The sequence below is a fragment of the Typopeltis vanoorti genome, chromosome 20 (genome assembly GCF_054136105.1).
Source record: "Typopeltis vanoorti isolate ZY-2024b chromosome 20, IOZ_Tvanoo_1.0, whole genome shotgun sequence".
Lineage (NCBI taxonomy): Eukaryota > Metazoa > Arthropoda > Arachnida > Uropygi > Thelyphonidae > Typopeltis > Typopeltis vanoorti.
This window is the reverse complement of record NC_143568.1, coordinates 107,779,866-107,792,879: the sequence shown is the minus strand read 5'-3', so window position 1 is coordinate 107,792,879 and position 13,014 is coordinate 107,779,866. Positions and strand designations below refer to the sequence as shown.

The following is a 13,014-nucleotide window of genomic DNA, read 5'->3' as shown; positions in this document are numbered from 1 at the left end:
TAGCACAACAGATATCAATGGAACAAAATATCATGGATGAAATTAAAAGACACATGATACTTGGATGGAAAGCATTTGGAAAATTACAGTCAATATTCAAAAGCCAACTACCATTATGCCTGAAGAAAAAAGTTTTTAACTAAATGCAAAGGAAATTCAAAAATTAAGAACAACACAATTTAGTATGGAAAGAAGTATGCTTGGTATCACAAGACTGGATCACAAAAGGAATATGTGGATAAGAAATCAAACCAAAGTCTCTGACATCATAGGAAGATGAAACATCTTAAGTGGCAATGGGCTGGGCATATTACTCGAAGATGAGATCAAATAGACAAAAGAAGTACTGGATTGGATTCAATGATAGGAAAAATGACCACAATGCCGATCTAAATCACGGTCGATGATATCTGCAAATGTGATGATATCATCAGATTTGCAAAAGTGACATGGGAAAGCCATGGACAGACAGTTTTGGGATAATCTTGGAAAGGCCTTCATCCAGCAGTGGATTGACAATGGCTGATGATGATATATATATATAATAATAATAACAATTTGGAAATAGGAACTCATTTGGAATAAAAAATAAATCCACGAAGTTAGACAGAATATTATTTGCAGATGATTACATTGTATTAGCTACACATCAAAAGATTAGTAAAATTATTAAATGAAATCTGAACACAATAATATGAAAATATCCAAAGAAAGAACATTTGACACAGTTTTTTTCTTTTCTTTGAAGGGGGGCGTTCAGATAGTGGGCGGCTATATCATATACACCAGGGGTTTTCAACCTGTCGATCACGGAGCGATTTTTAGTCGATCTCTCGGATATTCCTCCTTACTTACAAATTTAATAAACTGAAAACATAATATTTTATTTATCATTATTTTGTATTATTTTTAATTCGCTTTTAAGTGTATTGCTATTGTTTATTTATTTTTCGTTAAAATTGTCAAATCAGTAATTTTCTTATAAGGGTAAATGAATTAATTTGGATCGGTGGAAGTCAAACGGCGAGCTGAGTGAATACGATTATAAGCAAAATGTACAAACTTGATTGTAGCTTAAATATTAAATATTCCACAGCACATTACATTGATTTTTTTTACTTAGGTTAAAAAAAAACTTTCTTTGTCTCGGTATAGTTTGTATTACATGTTTTTGTAAATAACTCTTTTAAAGCTAACTGTATATACTGCTTTAATAAGAATATGTTGGAGTGTTAAAAATAAAGGCAACGTTTTTGTCGCCGAAGCTGTACATGGCGGGATTAGAAATATTGTTATTGAAACTTGTATGCATGAGAAAGGCTTGTAGGCTCTAAGTGTAAACATCTCCGAAGTCAGTCAGAAAGAGTTCAAACAACTTTCTGATGGCCGGCAACTTATAATCAAAAGAAAGTGGAGGAGAACAAAAGGCATGCCAAACTTGAAACTTAAGATGAAAGACTCATACCGATTCTTTGGGGGTTGCCAAACTTCATGTGAGGTCTCAGAGGAGGCCTAATAAAAAGGGACTGAAGCAAGCAGAATTGGTCCCGGTTCCAGAATTGCTGTCAGAAAGGCCCGGTCCAGAGTCGCTGTCGGAGAGACTGCCCGGATCCACGTTGCTTGAGAGAGGAGTTTCCCGCTTCCAGAAAGGAGCTTCTCAGTTCGAGACGTCACTAGAGAGAGAAAGACTACTTCTAGGCCGCAGACAAGGTTTCAAATTGCTGAAAGGAAGAGTTCCAATTGCCAGAGAAAAGTTTCCAGGTCAGGTTAATGTCAGCCATTCATCAATGTGTTGCATTTTCATTACAATTTGATGAATCAAACGACTTCACTGATATTGCTCAGTTAATGGTATTTATTCGCATGGTATTTCAAGATTATTCAAGTAAAGAAGAACTTTTGAAAATTATACCATTATTCGGAAGGACTAGGCGAGAAGACATTTTTTTGGCATTTGATGAATTTGTGAAACAACACAAACTTCCGCTTTTTAAACTTGTGTCTATTACTACTGATGGTGCTCCTGCAATGATAGATAATAAATCAGGCTTCATTTCATTATGTAAAAACGATGACAAATATCCAGATTTTTTAATGTACCACTGTATTATTCACCAATAAGTACTGTGTAGTAAAAGATTAAACATAAAAGATGTTTTGGATATTACATTTAACATTGTAAATTCTGTTCGAGGGAAAGCCCTGCAATGGCGGTTATTTAAATTACAGGCAGATGATGATAGGGAATTTCTGTTGTACAATAATGTTCACTGGCTCAGCAGAAGTCAATTTTTAGAAAGATTTCTTGTATTAATTAACGACATAAAACATTTTCTTGATGAAAAAGGAGATATTTGTCTACAATTGAGTGATAAAAGATGGTTGTTACACATCATTTTTAGTAGATTTCTGTATGAAATTAAGCAATTTAAATTTAGTTACAAGGTAGAGATAAAAATTTAATTGACATATTAAGTTCAATAAAAACTTTCCAACAATACTTACTTTTATTAAAGAAAATTATAAATGACTGCGAATTTAGACATCTCCCATATTTATTAAAATTTTTTGAACAAAATCAAGAAATGCTTTGCTATGATTTAAAAGAATTTATTCGTGAAATAGAATTAGTTGAGGAAGAAATAAATTCAAGATAATAAAACTGAAATGATTGTATCTTTTATCAATAATCCATTTCAAGAAAACTTGAACATCACAGAAATTTCAAATAAAATTAATGAGCTGTTTGATATAAACCAAGCTGAAGTAGAACTTGAGATAATAAACATTCAGAATAGTTTACATTTAAAATCAATAAACAACGAAGTCATTTGGAAGTATGCACATGAAAAATTCCCAGTATTAACTGATATTGCGTGAAAAATTCTGTTGTATTTCGGATCGACATACTTGTCAGAATCCGCTTTTTCAAATATGACCGTCATAAAAAATCAATTAAGAAACCAAATTACAAATGATCATTTGGATGATTGTCTGCGATTGGCCACTTCTTCATATCAACTTGACTATGAAAATATTGCGAGGTCCAAACAATGCCAAATTTCTCATTAACTTTTTTTTTTTTAATCAACTAGCATTTCCTGTAACTTGTTGATATGTAATCAATCTGTTGTTTTTTCTAACTGTGGTTTTCCAAAATAGAATAATACATATTTTATTCCAATATATATGTTTTTTTTTGATGTATTAAAATAATTAAAAGTGATAAATAAATTTTTAAATACACAAATAAAGTTTTCAGTTGTGTATTTTTTTTAGTTGTTTATTTGTGCGTAATCAGATATCAGGTTGGGGGAACGTGATCTATATAAGAGAGCAGATCGCCGAATAACGTTTTATAGAAAAGTAGCTCGAGTAGTAGAAAAGGTTGAACACCACTGATATACACTAATACGGACATGGATGACTCTTTCATGCCTAACACAGTCCAACTATCCATCACATCCTTAACACCTACTCCTAGGAGACATATCCTGATCATGTCTTCTCTTATGTCAACTCACTTATCAAAAGTAAGTTGCTCATTTATGATACTCTGATGTCATTTATAATTAGCCTTACTGTTGGCTGATGTTCTATGCTCAAATGATTTTTCCTCACTCACAGAACTGTTTTTTAAATTTAATGTTTCAATCTCCTACTATGATTGGACTGTTCCCACTTATTCTTCCAGTCTATATTTTCTTTGCATTTAGTATATGTATTGTATAATAGTTTTTGCTCCACAGTGGCAATAGTGCTAAATTTTGATTTGATCCACATTAAACACCTCATTTCATTATGATGACTTTTTTTCATTTTGCTTGTCATCATATATGTCCAAAATAAAATATTATAGTTAAACAATAATACACAACTTGCTAATTTATAATACTTTGATATGCCTTTCTGGTGTCCACAATGCAAGTTTATATTTTCCTTAATTCATTTTAATTACTTTCAAACTCGCTGTCTAATTGGTTACACATCTTTAATTTTGTACACGATGAAAACTGACATACGAGTATTTTATTAATCATGTCTGTAAGTGTAAAAACAAAGAACATCACACATACTTTTATTCAAATCAATATTAAAATACAAAAATAAATATATATATTTCCCCTTTCACAAAATACTTGAAGAATTGATTTACACGCAGTCTATATCTAAACGGTTTAACAATGCAAAACTGTTCTTCTCTTTCTGTACATTTGTTTTGTCATTAATATATTGTATATCCTAAAGGATCAAGGTTTTGATCCAGAAGAGCAAGCGATGACTCTCGCATTTTCACTAATACATTCTTTAGATCATTCTTGCTAAAAGTCTAGAAAAAAAAAAAATATTGCAGTCTCATTAATGTGCAGACAGATCCAAAAATCTCATATTAAATAAAAATATTTTTTCTTCGAACAGATCAGTAAAAAAAAGATGCAAACGAGTAAAATAAACAGTTTACTTAGCTGCTATAAAAATGGGTACTATAATGGTGTGTGATAACACACACATGTATTAAGAGAGACTGGGAAGAAAAGAAATAACACAGGAACGGACATTATGGCTTTCTAGTAATTAGTGTAGTCTGCATCAATATTTCGCTTCATATCTGTGCATGAAGTCCTATGTACACTCAGTTCTTATTTAGCAAACTCATTTTCGACAAATGTTCCAACATAAAAATGTGCACAAATTCACATGAAGAGAAGAGGCAAGGAACAAGAAAAGTCTCATTGACTATGTTATTGTTAATAGTGATGTTTTCTCCCTGGTGCAGGACACCAGAGTGTACAGAGGATTTGAAATGGGAAGTGATCACTATTTAGTCTTGAGCAGGATAAAATTAAATCTCATATTGAAAAGAACATGTAAGAAAGTTTTAAAGAGAATAAAAGTTGAGCAGCTCTCAGATGTGAACTGTAGACTAAAATACACAAAGATTATTGAAGAAAAAATGAAAGAGTTTGAGAACAGGAATCAAACCTTGGAGATTCAGTGGCAAGCCCTGAAGAAAACACCGATTGATTCAGCCAGAGAGGCATGTGCTGAGGTTGTCTGCAAGGATAGAAAAATCAGAACTCCATGGTGGACACAGGAAGTTAAAGAGGAAAGAAAAGAAGTGAAGTGAAAGCAAAGAAGAAAGTATATCAAAAGTTCCTAGCAAATAAGTCAGCTTGTGCTTTTAGAGAATACAGAGACAAATGTAAGAAAGCTAAACAGTGTGTAAAACTAGCTCAACAAAAGTCATGGGAGGACTTTTGCAAGAACAGAGAAAATAAATATCAAGAAGGTGGCAAGATATTCTGGAGGTTGTTGAAGAAGCTTAGAAATGGAGGAAAGAGTGCTGTAAAAGGAGTTAGAGATGATAAAGGTGACATGAAAACGGAAGAAAAAGCTATTCTTGAAGTATGGAGTAATTACTTTGAAAAACTGCTAAATGAAACAAGCAGTGATGACAGCACAGTGGTAAAAAAAAAAAAACGCTGACCAGGCATGCAGTCAGGAATACATATCCATACTTGAAGCAGAAAAAGCCATCAAAAGCCTGAAATGTGGAAAGGCAGGAGTAGATGATATTCGACCAGAAATGCTCAAGTATGGAGGAATAAAAGTCGTACAGTGGCTGCACTGCATAGTTCAGAAGGCCTGGACAGAGGGACGAATTCCAGATGATTGGAGTAGATCTCTCATAGTACCCATATATAAAAAGGGAAATAAAACAATGCGAGAATTACAGAGGTATAACCTGGTAAGATATATGCAAGTATACTTGAGAAACGGTTGAGAAAGATTGTGGAAGAGAAGCTTGGTGAAGAATAAGCTGGATTCAGACCAAATAGAGGCTGTCAAGATCAGATTTTCACTTTACAACAGATAGTTGAGAAATCATGGGAATACGATAAAGATCTGTATTTAAGTTTTGTAGATCAGGAAAAGGCATATGACAAGAGCCAAGAGAGAAGCTATTTGAAATGCTACAGTTATATCATATTAATGGGACATTATATCAAGCAATACTTAGTCTTTATTTGAGTTGTAAGTCAGCAGTTAGAATTGAAGGAAGGTGGTTTAATGTTAAATCTGGTGTCAGACAAAGATGCACTTTATCCCCTCTGTTATTCATTATCTATATGAATCACATTATGAAGGAAAGTGGTATTAAAACTGATATCAAAATTGGAGATGTTAATGTCAGCTCTTTGCATTATGCAGATGATGTTATACTTCTAAATAAATCCACTACAAGTCTGCAAGATTCCCTGAGTAAATTGAATAACAGTTGTAATAGATATGGTATGAAGGTCAGCATTAAAAAGACAAAGACAACAAAAATAGGCAGAAACATTAAAAATATCAACTTCATTGTGAATGGAGAACTTATAGAACAAGTAAAACATTTCAACTACTTAGGCACGATTTTTAGTGAAGATGGTAAATTAAATATTTAAATAGACAATGGAATCAACAAAGCTGGGATGGTCAACTGAATAAATTCATATGGAATAAGAGCGAAAATAGCCAAAATACTAAGTTAGATGTATACAAGATAGTAATCAAGCCAATTTTAACTTATGGATCTGAGAGCTATGTAAGAAGTAAAACACACTTGACCAAAGACTAGAGACCGCAGATATGAGAGTCCTGAGAAAGATTAGAGGCGTGAACAGATGGCATCAATAGCAATATCATATTAAAAATGAGGACATTGGTAAAGAACTTGACATTGTCAGATCCAGAAGTGCGTTAGCAGAGCTAATCTCAGGTGGTATGGTCATTTAAACAGAATGAGAGAGGAAAGGTTAGCAAAACAAGTGTTCTCTGCCAGATTGGGAGGAAATAAATAAAAATAAATTCCATGTGATGATACAGCGTTCCTCCTTTATACGGGAGTTCACATTATGATCTAACCCCCCAAATTTTATTCAGGCTCCAGAACTGACATAGGCTGACGAATCAGACCTATGGCTGGGTCAGTATTCCTGACTGTAATCCGTGTGTGTGTGTCCTCGGACCGGTTTGCCTGCTTGTGGGATGAAAAACACCAGATAAACTGGCGGAAAAAACCCTGCTGTCCATGTCCAAGACCAGCTAACTTGACTATGGCTAAGGAAGATCCTTGAGCTCCTCACGTCGTTGACGGGAATCGAATCTAGGACACTCCTTCCCCAGGCATATGGTTGCAAAGCACAAAGCCACTAAGCTAACCGCGCGGCCGATTGGGAGGAAAAAGACACAGAGGAAGACCAAGATATAGGTGGACTGATAAGTAAAAAGTGCCTTAAAAGCCAGAAATATAAGATCTAATAATGTTGGAGTCTTGACAGGTAACAGACTGATTTGGAGGAAAATTGTAGATAGGAAGTTAGTAATGATGTAATTTTTCATGTAGTACTATCATATCCTGTACACCACTTGAGGGTATATATCAGGAATTTTATGATGATGACTTTTGACAAACCACTGAAAAATCAGCCAAAGCCTAATAGCAACATTGGTCCCTGTAAAAGTTCACTGTAGTAAGAATTGACTATATTTTCATGGCTCAGATATTCGATGCGTACTCATGTTAGCTTATACCCCACCACATAAAGATCATGAACCGGAACACTCCAATCCCCCCCTCCTTGACAGATATTTCTACAGGTAACATTGTTCAAGAGACTTTGAACAAATCTGGGATATATGCACATCTGGAACTAAAACTGTACGAGAGGTTTTTGAATCTGAATGGATTTTGTCAAAATGTGGAATGCTATAATAAATTATCATTTATTAGCATCTTTCCAACAGGAGACAATCCATTTAGGGTATCAAGAACACGAATCTGAAAACTTCTGATTATGCGGGAGAGTATGTATAATTATTATCAATGTATCTGAGAAAAAATGCAAATACCTGAAGAAATGCTATTTAAAAAATTGAATAGCAGATGAACCATTTTTTTTCATTCTTCTTCTCCTTTCTAAGTGTTAGGCCTACTGGCCTATCACAGAGCTATCTTAAGCCCTTGTAAGTCATACCCATCCCGATGATAAGGTGGCTAGCCCTATGCCTCCAGGTATATTTTATGGCTGTAGCTGCATGTGTTCATGGAGCTGGTTTGCCTGCTTGCGGGAGGAAAAACACCAGATAAACTGGGGAGAAAAACCCTGCTGTATGTCCAAGACCAGCTAACTTGGCTATGTCTGAGAATGATCCTTAAGCTCCTCATCGGCGACAGGAATCAAACCCAGGACACTTCTTTCCCAGGCATATGATTGCAACGCACATAGCCAATAGGCTAACCGCAGGTGACCCATACACTGAATAACCACTCTGGCCAAACTGATATGCATAATGCAAGATTCAGCACATGCATTTAAGCTGGTTTGTCTATTCATTCACAGCTGATCTCCCTTCTCCATTCCCTCACATTTTTTTTTTTTTAAGTTTTAATTTTTACACGTATTTTACACACTGGAGTTTCCTTTACACAAGATTGCACAGAGGACCAGCAATGTAGTCCTACCTGAACTTCAGTACTACTGGCTGCATTTTAAGTTTTAATTTTTACACACGTATTTTACACACTGGAGATTCCTTTACACAAGATTGCACATAGGACCAGCAATGTAGTCCTACCTGAACTCCAGTACTACTGGCTGCATTAATTTGCCCAAAATTTGGAAATTTAGTTTAAGATCACCTTTACTCAATACTTATAGCATATTTAATATCTAGTCTTAGAAGAAGAACTGATGTCCTATCATGGCATCCTAGAAAGTGCCAGGACAGGGCAATAGTTCTTTCATCCATTGTAATTTTGAACTGTTTCTGTAATTATTGATTGTAGTGTCTTGTGGCAAGTATTTTCATATTTCAGAAATGCTAGTTTGAAATACAGCTGAAATATCAACAGCTGAATAAATCATATTTATTTTGTTAAAGGTCTCTCCAAAAATTGGGTGATCCCCCAGACCTCAAAACAAGAAACCAAAAGATCAATTAGTTTTAAGAGTTAATATTAATAACAGCAACCATCTAATCCTTTCTATACATCTAAAAAGATACTAGAATTTTATTATAATACTTTATTACTATATCTTTTACTGATCTGTCAAGAGAATTTTTTAATAGTCTGCTAGTAAATACAATATAACAGATTCATAATACTTTATCATTGCTACAAATTCATTAGCAATAATTACCATTGTTATTTTACTTTAAATTATGTAATGCTGTTTTCTGAATTTTTAGACTCCCACCTTCTCTGCCATCCCATGTTATACATTTTTGGGGGACCAAAGGGCTCTCGCTTCGAAGTTTTTTCGTGTGCCAAGTCTTTTTCTGAGGACGGGGAGAGTAGCATTCCACGATCAAGAGTTCCGATGATGATGGGAAATTAGACAGCAGCGGAGACGGTCCTTTTGAGATGTCCTACCGTATGATTCTTTGATGATCTACGTGTGTGCTGTATAATTGCTGTCGTAAACTAGAACCCAATCGGAAATTTTTCGGAAGAAGCAGAACGTGCCCATATACCTTAGGATCTAAGACTATATGTAATAAGCTGGCAAGATTGTAAGTAAGATGATTTATGTAAAATTCCTAGATTGTGAAATTTACGCGACGAATGTTGGTTCTATTGTCTATTAACATAGAAAGTATTAGGGAAGTCGGAAGGCCGTAGTTCTGTTTGAATGTGAATAAATAGTATATAGAGTTCTAATGAAATTGCTAATGTTGTGTAATGCAAAAATTGAATGTAGATTAAGTTATGCCTCTTTCTGTTCATAACTTGAGTTAAGTTAAAGTGTGTTTAAGTCTATCCGCATGTCTGAAAATTTATGTGAAATTTTAACGTCTTTGTCTTCAAGCTTAAGCGAAAATAGTTGAATGATCGTATCGTTAGATCTTGAATGAGGACCTTTTCATCAAAAGGATCATTCATTCAAGATTTAACAAGAATACAATAATAACCAAAGAAATACTTGTACTATTAGTAAAGAAAACAAATTGTTAAAAGAGAACATAATTGAATTACCTTAAAATGAAGTACAAAAGTGGAGGAATTTGTCTGTCTAAATAGAAATATTGTTGTTTGAAAACATTAGTAAGATAAAAATATTCTATGCACAATGTACGTCAATGCAAACAAAGGTCCAAAGGTTATGCGCGAGCTACCCACGATAGCATAACGCCCGAGGCGAAAGCATTCGTGAAAAGCGAATCGAACTCGCGTTCCATGAAAAGAGCGCTCTTCAAGGAGAAGTGTTGAGACGTAACAACGTGAGGACGAATAGGAAGACGGCGTGAGAGAATAAATGCAGGTTCGCACGTGTTTGAGCTCCCTCCCTCCCGTTTTTTTCTGTTCCCATTCTTGTTCGGAGCTACGATGCTGACCAGTGGAAGGAAGCTCTATGATGACCGATGGCAGGCCTTTCCCCATTGCTGACTGACTAGTATTGGACGAGCTGTATGCGAGATGACGACATTCACCAATTCAGGCCATCGGTAAAGTTTTTTTACCGGGATGAGACAGTGAAAGGTTCCCTCTGAAAAGTGGTCAGGCTAACGACGGTGACCAGCGAGACGAGCGTTTGCCCAGCAGAGTACAGACGAGCAATGTGACCTCCACATGGACGTGACCCACTGAAGTAGAAAGGTATCTAAGGACAAAGGACAGATGAAAGGGACATGGTAACCTCAAGTGGCGATGGTAACATACAGAAATTTCTTATTCAATTAACAATTAGCATTAGAGGAAAAGAGTGAATGAGAATTTAGTTGGATAGGAAGATAGACAATTACTTAGAGAACTTTTGAGTGATTAACGTGTTTAGTCATTTGTTAGTTCCATCGGACTGATAGTCTGAAGATTTAAGATTTTGTGTGAGACCTAATTAATATGGAGGAGCCTATGTTGGCAATTGAAGCTAGGAATTATGAACTTGTATTTTATGCTAAGTATGTATTTATTTATTTAACCTAAGGATGTGAGTTGTATGTTCATTAATTAGTGTTCTTTCATTGTTTATCAATTGATTTAGTAATGATAATGCGATATGCTTTTGATATGTTTAAACCTATTTGTAAACTCATTAGATTCTTAATAAACATGTTTTGCTATGTAAGCCTGAGCATGAGACTAATTTTACCACTCATAAAAGTTTGAACCTATGCATAAGGGGAAGATAAGGGAATTTTAGAGTAATAAGGCCATGATTGCAAGCTAAGATTTCTACAGATGCTTTAAACTTTTAACAAGATTAGGTAGCTCTAGAACTCTGGGAGGTTTCTCTGAGGCAAGAATTCTTCTGTCTTAGAACTCTGACTGGCGCAGCTTAAACAACCTAATTTTTTCAGAGTTCAAAAAGGAAATGATCCCAGAGAGATAGATTAGAGATCTCATTCTTAGTTGGCATAAAAAGGAATAATAGAAGTATAGTTTATAAGAAAAATCAACGACGTTACAGTATGGAGAATTAGACATGTGATTTGTATTGTCTCCATTGTTATCTAGTTGCATTAGGCTGAACCAGACACTTGATATGTGCAGTTTAAATTTTGTAATTAATTTGTCTTAGAATGAATAAACATGTTTGTCTTGTTAATAGCTTGCCTGATTTTGCACTGTCTCATAAAAATATAGAACCTGTGTGACCGAAGAATAGTGATAGCCATGACTGACTGATATTAAGAATTAGGAGTTGCTTGAATTATAGTTAATTTAAGAGATATTTCTCGTGCTTAGCTGAATGTTTCTCCTGCATGTAGGGGAAAGAAAAACAATTCTTTTACGCGATCCTTAATGGCACAGTTATAAAGAAAAATAAATTTTTAGGGATCAATACAAGACAAATACAGCAAGGTAGATTAGGAAGCCAGACGCTTTTCCTGTGTCTACACTTCAGGCACGTGAAATAACTTACTTACGGCCTTGAGAGAAAGGGGGCAGGAGTAAAACTATAGACTAAAGGGATTAAGAATAATCACAAGTTTTGTGATGAAGAACTAGCTCAAGCAACGATGATAAACTCAGTATTACGACTGATAAGAAAAAGACATTACGAAGGTGCAGTCCGATTAAATAACAAAATAACATCAATAATAATAAAAATTAAAGGATAGAGATAATATTACACCAGGCATTTGCCACACCCAGACCCTCCCACATGGTAAAGTGTGATTCATCACTCCAAATCACGTTTCCAGTTGTCCATTGTCATCACTCTTTACACCACTGCAGGCAGTGCTTAGCATTCGCAGGAGAAATGTTTAATTTATGGGCAGCTGCTCGACCACGAAACCCCATTCCTCTTAACTCTCGACACAGTCATGGTGCTGGCTGGTTGGACCGTTAGTAGCACTGCAGAATTCCCGCGTGATTATTTCACTCAATGTCTGGTGATTTCCACAAACCACCTTCTTCAATGCTCGATGGTCCCTATCTGTCATTAAACGCGGCCTACCCGATTGTGGTTGTGCCTTCACATTTCCACTTCACAATCACATCACCAACTGTTGACTTGGGCAACTTGAGGAGGGTTGAAATGTCTCTGATGGATGTGGCAACCAATATCTAGTCCACGTTTGAAGTCACTGAGCTCCCTTGACCTACCCATTCTGCTCGTACTTCTTATCACCGAACAACATACAGCTCCATGCCTTCTTTTATACTGGTGAGTGAGGTCGTAGTGACATGTAGGTGTCAGTTTACAAATTACAGAAGGGTGTCCGGATACTTTTGATCAGAGAGTGTATGTTTGTATTTCTTGTTTACAGACCTCCTAGTTTGTTCAAGCAACGACGATAAACTCAGTATTACGACTGATAAGAAAAAGACATTACAAAGGTGCAGTCCGACATTAAATAATATTAAATAGCAAAATAATATCAATAATAATAAAAATTAAAGGATAGAGATAATATTACACCAGGCATTCGCCACACCTAGACCCTTCTATCGTACTGCCACATGGTAAAGTGTGATTCATCACTCCAAATCACATGTTTCCAGTTGTCCATTGTCCA

General features: G+C 35.2%; 1 protein-coding gene across 1 annotated transcript in view; it reads right to left on the bottom strand.

Annotated features, from left to right (window-relative positions):
• Positions 1-4,062: 4,062 nt before the first annotated feature.
• Nup107 (nuclear pore complex protein Nup107) overlaps positions 4,063-13,014 on the bottom strand; it is a 304,699-nt gene continuing 295,747 nt past the window's right edge. Inside the window, exon 26 of the mRNA XM_090410299.1 lies at positions 4,063-4,330. Coding sequence (XP_090266425.1) covers positions 4,226-4,330 — 105 coding nt within the window. The 3' untranslated portion in view covers positions 4,063-4,225. The remainder of the gene's footprint in view (positions 4,331-13,014) is intronic.